The sequence below is a fragment of the Azolla caroliniana genome, unplaced genomic scaffold, assembly GCF_043228905.1.
Source record: "Azolla caroliniana isolate FFs.n. ecotype wild unplaced genomic scaffold, voAzoCaro1.0.p SCAF_12, whole genome shotgun sequence".
In the NCBI taxonomy this organism is placed as follows: domain Eukaryota; kingdom Viridiplantae; phylum Streptophyta; class Polypodiopsida; order Salviniales; family Salviniaceae; genus Azolla; species Azolla caroliniana.
In genome coordinates this window covers 14,089,479-14,100,388 of record NW_028230447.1, presented here as the reverse complement: position 1 = coordinate 14,100,388, position 10,910 = coordinate 14,089,479, and the positions used below count along the sequence as shown (strand labels likewise).

The 10,910-nt window shown below is 37.2% G+C and overlaps 1 protein-coding gene and 1 long non-coding RNA gene across 2 annotated transcripts; one reads left to right on the top strand and one right to left on the bottom strand.

Annotated features, from left to right (window-relative positions):
* The first annotated feature begins 802 nt into the window (after positions 1 to 802).
* Positions 803 to 1,253, top strand: LOC147857170 (uncharacterized). Its single transcript, XR_015530571.1, has 2 exons — positions 803 to 941; positions 1,046 to 1,253. It is a non-coding gene; the product is annotated as an uncharacterized LOC147857170 (long non-coding RNA).
* Positions 1,254 to 2,692: 1,439 nt separating this feature from the next.
* SRS (Seryl-tRNA synthetase) lies at positions 2,693 to 10,063 on the bottom strand. Its single transcript, XM_087328640.1, has 10 exons — positions 9,824 to 10,063; positions 8,723 to 8,883; positions 6,430 to 6,523; positions 6,186 to 6,334; positions 6,017 to 6,109; positions 4,683 to 4,862; positions 4,438 to 4,604; positions 4,042 to 4,176; positions 3,151 to 3,244; positions 2,693 to 3,060 (listed from the first exon to the last, which is right to left on the bottom strand). The coding sequence occupies exons 1-10, from the start codon at positions 10,023 to 10,025 to the stop codon at positions 2,785 to 2,787; spliced, it is 1,551 nt and encodes a 516-aa protein (XP_087184766.1). The 5' UTR covers positions 10,026 to 10,063; the 3' UTR covers positions 2,693 to 2,784.
* Positions 10,064 to 10,910: the final 847 nt, after the last annotated feature.

Below are 10,910 nucleotides of genomic sequence, written 5' to 3'. Positions count from 1 at the left end.
CATGCATGGCCCATGTGTCCTATAATCCAAAATAAAACATTTTAGGGTTCAAATTGATCCTGACAATCGAGTTTTCTAGGTTGTGGCCAATGTAAGTTATAAATGACAAGGAAGTTCTTGAGGCTAATTTAGAAACGAAATCTCCATCATTCTCTATATTTTTCATCAATCTACTCCATTGTGTGGTATATATTTATTTATTTATTTATTTATTTATTTATAAAATCTTTCCTTGTGTAGACGAGATGCTAAAAACCACGGTATTTGTGTACATTGAATTGGTGTTTACATTATGAGAATGTAGTATTTATAAAATCTTTCCTTCTGTAGACGAGATGCTAAAAACCATGGTATTGGTGTACATTGAATTTGTGTTTACATTATGAGAATGTAGTATTTACTTTTGTTCTTTCACTATCTCTTGCTCATTTGTTTGTTTACTCAATTGCATGCATCTAATCTATAAAACTACACACATGATTCTTGATCTCCATTGCTTGCATTGACTAAAAAGAGGCATACCAGAGAGATATGTCAAGGTAGAGAAGCCTAACATTTGATGCCAATCTACAAACATGCCCCATCTTTCTACATTCTAGCTTGGACTTTCTACTCTACGCAAACAAATCTTATGGAAGTATATAAGCTCTTTATAGTGCCCCTTCTTCCTCTTTCATTGTAGCCATGATTAAATTTTGAGTCTGTTCACAAAAATGTATTAGTAGACTAACCTTATGTTTCTCTCACAGCTAGGTACATTAAAACATTAATGTAAGTTGGTTGATTGATCATTTCACTAAAGGGAGTCATCATGGTTCTCATTTGGCTCATTACTATCGGATGTGTATGGGGCCTCACAAATGCTCTGATAAAAAGAGGAGCCACAATTGCTGAGAAACAAAAACTGAAGCAAAAAACAACAAACGCCCCAAAAGCGAAAGGTATCCGTGCTCATGTTGATGAATGGATTGTTATGCTATGTGTGTGGCAATACTCTCTACCTTTTCTCATAAACTTGTCAGCATCGGCCCTCTTTTTTATGAAGCTAAATGATGCTCCGATCACTCTTGCGGTACCGGTAACAAATGCAGTTACATTCGGAGCCACGGCTATTTCTGGGGCTGCATTTGGAGAGAAGATGGATGGTGTGAGAACTGTTCTAGGAATCACACTTATCATCATTGGTGTTTGTATATGTGTCTCACCCACACAGAGTATTCCATAATAAACCCTCCATATCTAAGCTTGCCATTCGAAGGTCCGATGACAATAGAAGTTTTAATGATAAAAATATCTTTCATTTTTGTCTTTGATAATTTATCTGCCTATCTATGTCTAACAGATTTGAAGTTTTTGTTTCCATTGATTACTTTCCTCTTTCGTTTATAAATCAGAAGTTCATGGATTGATTGAGTGTGCTTATATTTTTTCTTGGTAGTGTTCTGTGACTATCCCAAGGCCCTTTTTTGCAAGCATACCACACCAACTCAAATCCCAAGAGGTCATGAGAGAATTTCTTCAAGAAATCCATGCAGTAACTACTTTCCCAAACATTTATATTCAAGTTTTTATTGTTGAGCGTATGAATGAATGCTCAATAGTGCATGCTATACATGGTTACAATCAAAGTGAACTTTAACTACATTGGAAACATCAAAAATCAAACTCTATGGCAAAGCTGAAAATATCAGAAGAAAAACTTTGAAGCATTTGCGCCTTTCTTTGTTTGAAATGCAATTTGAAGTGTCAACCACCATTTGCAAGAAAAGTACCATTTGTAGTAAGAAAAGAGTGATATGTTCTTAATTGACATGTCTCAAATTTTGAGACCTTATTATCTACACTGATACAACTGATACACACAAAAGTGAACGAGCCCATTTACTAGAAGTACATGAGGATACCATATTGAATACATCAGTGATCGCCAGCTGCACAGTGTACAGGGTGTTAGACACTCTGGCGATGTAGTTTTATACTTCAGATTGCACAGTGGCCTCATGGAATCTTATTTAATGTGTCGATGTCTGTTTCACTTTCTCAGAATAAACGAAATACAACTGCTAAAAGATGAAATAACCTAACCCAGGCAAAGAACCAATCACAAACTTCTTCATTGGTGCAATTCCACCCACATGCATCTCATAGAGCTCAATCACACAGTAAAGCACATGCTCTAGCATGTTCCAGGTCATTTTGACCTTTCGCAGACAATTATATTACTTCCTTTTCTCTAATGCATAATGTGGCTTACATACATCATGAGATTTGAAAACCGTTAACAAAGACAATTTTATGTTGATCCTCACCCTCAACCACAATAAACAGATACCCATTTAATAAGTTGCCTTTCAGTATAGCTCTTGCTTTCTTGACACTCAATCACATAACACGATGAACACATAAGCACGACATCATGTTCAAAAATCGAAGGCCATGCAAAGTGAATTCCTCATTTTCCATAATTGGGAATATTCTATAGATACAAATAGGACAAAGCAGGTTACCCTCAACCTCTTCATGAAGACATCTCTGACAAGAGGGAGAAGATGACGAAGCCTAGTAGTTCAAGAGTGCATTGTGAGCATATGAGCATTACGCCCTTTATATGTTCAAGTAAGCCATCATGGGATAAGCAAAGTACAGGAAAATCCAAATTTGCACAACCTATATAATGCATGACTCAGATCTCTCATCAAAGAAAGAATTACAGATTAACTTATCCAAGAAAAAGAATGGCATGTTATACATGGATAAATATGGTATTCATCTTGTTTTAGTGCTTCATCTTTGGGATGGTCGAGATTTGACTTTAATTATGTCACAACCGCCCATAAAAGGTTGTAATGGTTTGGGTATGGAAACAGAACCATCTGGTTGTTGAAAATTCTCCAAGATTGCCACAATCATCCTCGGAACAGCACATGCAGTGGCATTGAGTGTATGTGCAAATCGCAATGGCGAGGCCTTCTTTTTCTTGTTAGAAGGATCACTTTCTGGGCGATAGCGTATGCTTAAGCGACGGCTTTGATAATCTGTACAGTTTGATGCACTTGATATCTGCAAGAAGAAAGAAACCTCAACACTCTAGATGATAAACACAATTGACATATGTATGAATACACAGTTTGGTTTGGTTTTTTTGCATACTTCACCATATCGATCAAGCCCTGGCATCCATGCCTCTACATCATACTTTCTGTAAGCAGGTGCTCCAAGATCTCCTGAGGGCATATCTAGAGTCCTGGAGGTAAATTATCATAATTTTACCATCAGCATGCTTGGTTTCATTATATCACTGCCCCCAACATAACCAATGTTTCTAATCTTTCATTGGCACGCACATGAAAGGACCCGCTCTTAGACCATCAAGAGCAAGATCATGAACTTGATCACTCAATCATTGTGCGTATCTTAGAAAATTGGAAAGATTTACTCGAATAAAATGTTTAAACCTATTAACACAAGGAGGGTAATGGGAATTGTATGTCAACTTCATTAAATCACTTTTTGCCTTCAAGAAGAGATACGGAATCATCAAAGAAAAACATGGAATAAACAAGGATTGAATAGAGAGGGAAAAGAAAGAAAGTTATGTTAATTTCTCAAAAATAACTGCAAGAAAAGAGTAGATAGTGTTGAGAAATCTGAGCAGTGAATTTGCAAGCACTAAAGCCTTAATCATTACCGTAGTTGATGCTTCATGTCCACATAAGATAATAAATTAGTATGAAAATCAGAGTGGAAAAGGCGCTATTTTAGATTGTAACTTGAATATTGATAAACTGACTCTAAGTGCCTCTGCTATTACTACCATGCCTGCAGGGAATATGATGATATTATATCTACTACAGAAGATCAAAAGCTCAACTAAGAGAATCTTCAAAATTATGATCTCTATTTTTCCTTTTCGTACTGCTGCATCAGCATAACTACGCAATAGAGAGAACAATTCATATATCAAAATGACAAGAAGAGTATTATTCCTAGATTTAAATAGACTACAAAGCCAGAAACATAATCTAGAAGGTTTGAACTTACTTAAAATGAAGCCCAAGAGAAGAAAAGAGTTCTTCTTCAATTGAAATAACCTCTTCATGAAATAAATCACTGTCTTCTGGCTTGCAAATCACAAACATCTCCAATTTGCTAAATTGATGTACTCGATAAAGACCCCTGTTAAAAAAATATTTAAGATATCAACATCAAGCACCTATATGTTGATGACACATTCATCATTTTGATGCCTTCACGAAATATAGAAAAACGTCAAAATACCCCTTGTTTTATAATTACAAGACTACCCCTATATAGCATAAAATTTACAATTGCATGGCTATTCTGGTGAAGTTTGAAACTTTTGGGGTACTCTGGTAAATACAAAACAAACTATGAGGTATATACCTCCTATAAAACTTAAAACATATTAAATGAAACCTAGTTGCTGATCCTGCAGCACCAGCTTCAGTACGAAAGCAATGTGAAAATGCAGCTAGCTTCAATGGAAGAGAACTTTCTTCGATGATCCGATCCATGTATAAACCTCCCATCAGAATCTCTGCTGTTCCTGCAAGACACAAATCAGTGCCTTCCACTGAATAAACCTGTCAAAAAAACATCTGAGTATTTAATAATACAAGATTGAGCAGATAATTTACAGTGATTTAGATTTCTAAAGCAACCTGTGTGTTTTGACCTCGAGGCTGAAACCCACATTTCTCTACAACAGAAGATCGAACAAGATCAGGTGTGCTAAAGGGTGTAAACCCCCTCTTTATGAGCTCAGAAAGTGTCCAGTTAATCAACGCCATCTCTAGAAGTGCTCCCTCATTTTTCAAGTAGTAGAACTTTGTGCCTGTAACCTGCAAATACAACAAGACTGCATCAACTTAGTTTGTGTATCAGTATCAATATCTTGGGTGTAGAATATGCAATTGGCATATTACGATTACAAATGTGAGAAGTTTAATTATTCTTTGGTTTAATGTGGTTGTAGTCCTGTGAGTGGTTTACTACCCAAATATGTCATATTTGCCTCCTGGATTCTTGAAGTTAATGAATTACCTCAAGTTAATTGAAAAATAAATACCCCTAGGAACAATGGCTACCCTTTAAAAAACCAAAAAGACATGCTAGATATATGCAAGAAAATCTAGATATATTCTATACATGTTGGGGACAAAGGCCCCAAGGACTCCTGTTTTAGTATATTTTGACCCTTCCATGTGAAAGCTCTCTTTGAGAGCTTTGTAGACATACTTTTACTATATCTAGATATATGCAAGAAAATCTAGATATATTCTATACATGTAGGGGACAAAGGCCCCAAGGACTCTCCTGTTTTAGTATATTTTGACCCTTCCATGTAAAAGCTCTCTTCGAGAGCTTTGTAGACATAGTTTTACTATATCTTTGGCCCCAATTTGAGGGGTTATAGGCATTTACATTATTTTTGTAACTTTTGGTCATTGGCCGTATGAACATGCCAAAATGACCTAAAAGTTACTTATGAATAATAATTGGTCCCAAACCTCTCATAATGAGATAAGGGACTTTTAGCGTCTAGGGTTTCCTCTCCGTTTTTCTGCACAGTTTTTCTATTTTCTCTCTCCTCACACAGCAGCTCACTCCCTTGGTGTTTTGAATCTGACCACACCATCACATCATCATCTCTCTTTCAATAGAAACTTCACATATCAAGGACTAGCCTATGCAATTGCATCACCTAGTAAATTTATCAAGTGCGTATATTTATATCCTGATTATTGGGTTTTGAATCAGTTACCTCATGTTAAGAAAAGAAAAACTACTTCAACGAGAACTGACCTTAGGACAAGTGAAAATACGTTAATGCAAGACAGAAAAGTTTAAAATTGTCTACATTAAACTCCATACGTCAAGGTGGAAAATATGTCATTTGCCACCTAATAACATTAACCAGCACCTAACCTAAAGTTTCAAGAACACAAGGCTTATAAGACTTCTTTTTTTTTAAATCTAGCTTAATAGGATATACCTCTGCTGCAGCTTCAAAATCGAGAAGTTCAAGGGCCTCACCAAGCTCCACATGATTTTTCACCGGAAAGTCAAATATACGCTTGCTTCCAACCTGCCAGCATCTATTTAATCTAAGATTACAAACTCAAAATCTTTTACAATGCTTTGAAGAGAGTAATTCATCTTACCACTTTCCGAATTGTTGCTGCATCTTCTGATCCCACTGCAACATCTGGATGTGTCATGTTGGGTATTCTCTGTCCTTCTCTTTGAAGTTGCTCAGATAACACTGTAAGTTCAGCCTCGAGGCCAGCTAAAATGTCCTTGAGCCTCTTGCCTGAAACTCAGTCTGCTAATAGTCCTTATGACTATTTTGGATGGAATCATGTAATATTATCAACCCAATCAACAAGGACAATAAGGAAAATGCACCTTCTTCTATCAATTCATTTCTCCTTTCTGGTTCTAATTTTCCTTTCATAAGGTTTGCAACCCGATTTCGTTCTGCTCGCATATTTTCGACTTCCTGTGTTGTGTAACAGTGTCATATATATTTTTTCAATAAGAGGCATGAAAAATCATATTACATATAATACAACGACTACAAAGGCATAATGCACTAGACTTAAATGCCACTACAGGAAGAAAGAAAGTTATATATTAACTTCTCTTAACAGGACAAAATGACCTATAAGACCAAACAAGAGATTACAGAGAAACCAACGATGAGACTTGTATCAATTTATGTAGGCACTGTGCTGCCCTCTTCTACAGAATCAAAAGCTACAGCAAAACTTAGGTTCCAAAAACTGGCAAACCCTCAGAAGACTCTGCATAAGAGCAATTACTTATCTTTCAAAAAGAACTTTGACTACAGTTTTGACAGAAAGAAACATGTAGGTAGATATCTTTTTAGTGTCCACAGGAGATCGACTGAGATCTATGGGGTGGGGCTGAGCCCATGTTGAGGATCTATCCACCCGAGAACGGATAAAAGTTGTACATCCCTTGCATCGCAACAAAAGATATAGTGTAGGAAGGCCTCTGGAGCTCTTCATCCAAATAAAAATAGCATATAGACAATGAAGAACTGAGTTTAAGTTTGGGCGTGAGCCTGGTTTTCTAAAACATTACATGTTTTGCATCAACGAGAAAGGCTTTCTTGGTGCTTTTGCAGGGACAACAGCAGTTATTGAAGACAGTCGAGATGGATTTGCGCAGACATGAAATTTCGTATATGATTATAACAAAGAAGGTGCAAGAACTTCTTGTGTCAAAGAAAAAAGAGCACATGTCAATAAAAGAGTAGAATATTGAGAACTTGCAGAGAAAAGAAAAGGGCTTGAGAAAAGGTTCAAGCATCTTGATAATGAACTTAGCTTATAGTGCTGTTTTTTTCTTGCATATAAGACGGCTTCAATTATCTGCGCAGAGTCCATCAGGATTTCTGGGTGACCTAATTCTAAAGCAATACAAAATCTAACAGAGTCTATAAAAGCTGCAATAATTACAAAATCTAGTAGAAAATTGCAAAAGGCGGGCCTATTAAGTGCCTAATCACACTTTTCAAAAGTATGTATTCATAATAAAAACACAATTCACAAAGCGTGAGATACAGCTTCAAGGTGAAGAATGGAGAATAGGTAGCAGATTTAGTTGATTAAACCTCCTCAATACCTTAGTAAATGGACACAAACGTGGAATGGATGGAAATCCGGCATTCTTCTAGCATTGGCTCTTCTTTCAGACAACTATGAGCTAAAATGCCTAGATTTATATCAACGATTGTTAAAGGATGTAAGGCGGAGTTAGATATGTAGAGCAGAAGCCAAATCAAAATTATTATCATGGAAATGAGCTACCATCTCTTCCATGATCCAACTTGCAAAGCACTCTGATTAGTTTACCTGGAGTTAGAACACCAAATTGTGGAGCATAAAGTGCTTTCACCAGAAACCTAGCTACTTTGTGGCAACATGGATACAGGAATGGCCTTGAGAGACCCAAGCACGGCAATAAGCAAATGAAAACTTGGCTGGCTAGAGCAAGGGATATTCTATCAATTCTAAATCTTCTAATACATTTCTATGATCTACTACTATTCTACTTCCTCCTCCTCTTCTTACCAGAATTTCTAGTGCCTCAACCAGGTCCTTAAGTATTGTCTTTCACTGAAAGTGTGTATCATGTATAATTGCATACATAACGTCCTAGCATGCCAAAGGGGCTTGCATACCCCTAATGCACATCTGCAAAAGGAGGAATCATGTCCTATACAGTAACAATGATGTTCCTGTGACAATTATGAAAAATACTTGTGTTTCAGGGTCCTCCATGAAGTTGGAGTAGGTTTTGGTAATCAATCTCTAATTTGAAAAGGCAAAAGATGATAATCTGCTTTAGTTACATAGATTTCTTGTCACAGGTGACAATTGGATTCTTTATTCCAAACTTGGTTTTGGCAAAAACACACACCATATGACACAGAACAAGTCAAGACCAATACTACACCGAAGCTACCAAAGGGATATGATCCCATCTTTGAAGATAGTGATTCATCACATATACATCCAATGTCAAGGACTCACAATGACCATGAGATGTGTACAGCATTTAATCTATCTGGTCAGCAAATAAATGTGGTATTGCATGTGATATGGAGGCATACCTTCAATTAAGTCTTAGGTATCAGAAACAATATTCACAACAAGAAAATAAATGATACCTGTCCTAATGCAAGACTCTTATCATAGAGCTGCACAACCAAATCGACATTCGCATATGTATTTCTGTTTTGGATATTCTGTGCAACAGCATCCCTGTTATCTCGAATCCATTTGAAATCCAAGCTAGCTTTCCAGGTTTGCCCTGGTTGTTCAGTTGCCCCTGGATGTGAGACATGCAAAAGCATCAAAAAAAAAGTAAGCTATTGCATTCTCCTTTCAAGTTTTAGGCTTCTTTCTTTATAAGAAAGTGTCTCCCTTTCATCTCACGCTTCTATAAAATTCTACTGTTACTGTTCCAACATCACAAACGTTTGTTAGATTCTAAACAGCTAGACGGTTTTATGGATGCTTCCATATGGGACAAATGTCCCCACAAAGTTCAACGCTATGACTCTTTTGTATGTGAATGTGGTGAAAAACACAGCTAGACATGGAAGATAGATTTCTGAATCTTTTCATGTTTCGGGCATGTTTTCCATATGTCTCTCATTTCCTTAAATATTCCAAATCGTGAGCTTTTGCATGTGAAATTTGATAACACTAAGCTCGCTATAAACAGACCTGTGTTCTGTCTAATATTGCAAATGGGTAATAGTTCCCATTTCACTATTCACAGTTCTGCACCTAAGCATGTTTCCATCACTCAAAATGTTAAGCAAACTTGGCTATTCTTGGTCCTCTCTTTTAATGATCCTGATTAGTATAAAAAATATGGAAATTAGACCAATTAGTTCACAATGAAATCAGAATTGAAAGGTGACAATTTCATTAACTTGTCTAATGGAAGCGCATTTTTTGTCGAATTCCAAAGGAAAATGTGGCAAATTGAGAAAAAGCATTTATTCAGCAAGCATCTTCTCAACCATAGAATTGAATTTTCAATCATGATCCTTAGCATATGGATGCCGGGAATACCAGGCAAGGCATGGATAGGCTTCTCAACCTTTTTCCTCAAGTGCTGCAAAAAATGGGATAGAGCCCCTCTCTACCATTCATTGACTCTTATTTTTCTCTTCATTTTGCAGGGAATAGAGGGAAACAAGAAAAATGCAGAAAAAATATCATCAAAAAGACGAGGATGAGGAAGAGGATGAACATACCAGAGAGAGAGGCAGAGGGGATCTCTGTGGCTAGGGAGCTTGCCACGACAGAAAGAGACCTGCACCATAGCCTTTGGTGCGATGGCGCATAGCTTCTTTTCCGTCTGCTCTGGGAGAGGAGGATGCTGTTGAAAGCAGGGCTGAGGCGCCGCTGGTGCAGGGCTCTGGCTAGGAAATGCTCCATCGCCAGAGATGCCGCCATGTCTTCTTCTTCTTCTTCTTCTTCTTCTTCTTCTTCTTCTTCTTCTCTCTCTCTCTCTCTCTCTCTCTCTGTGTGGAACAGAGGAAACGAAGCTCGTTTAACATCTCGTTTAACATCTATGTTATGTATGTATGTATGTATGTATGTATGTATGTATGTATGTATGTATGTATGTTATGTATGTATGTATGTATGTATGTATGTATGTATGTATGTATGTTATGTATGTATGTATGTATGTATGTATGTTATGTATGTATGTATGTATGTATGTACGCACGCACGCTCGTGACTAACTACTACCAAATATTTAAGAGGGCAAGTGAGAGGGAATCGCGGAGAGGGACGGTGCAGGTCGCACCGTTGATGGCGCGTTCGATCTCCACCGTCCAAGATGGATAAAAAGCTGACAGCGTCTGTCACCAGGAGCCCGACTCTGTGAAAAGAAGCTCGACTCTGTCAAAAGGATCCTCGTTGTCAGACAACCTCTATACACAAGAGCCCGACTCTGTCAAAAGGAGCCCCATTGTCTAACAGCATCAGTAAGAAGGAGCCCCGTTGTCTGACAGCATCAGTAAGAAGAAGCCTGACTCTGTCAAAAGGAGCCCCGTTGTTTGACAACCTTTGTCATCAGGAGCCCGACCAACTCAGGGAAGGAGCCCGACTTAAAAACAAACATCAAAAACTCCAAAAAATAGTAAGTGTACAACAAATATTTTCCATGAAAATGATCATAAAATTTCTCAAAAAAACCTAAAGATTCAAATAACAAGTCTTACATAAAATATTAAAACGTCAAATGTTGACAACCCTAAAATGAAATATGAATATACACGTTACATATTAAGATTATGGCTCATGTTGGGATGATTGCAAGATGCAACC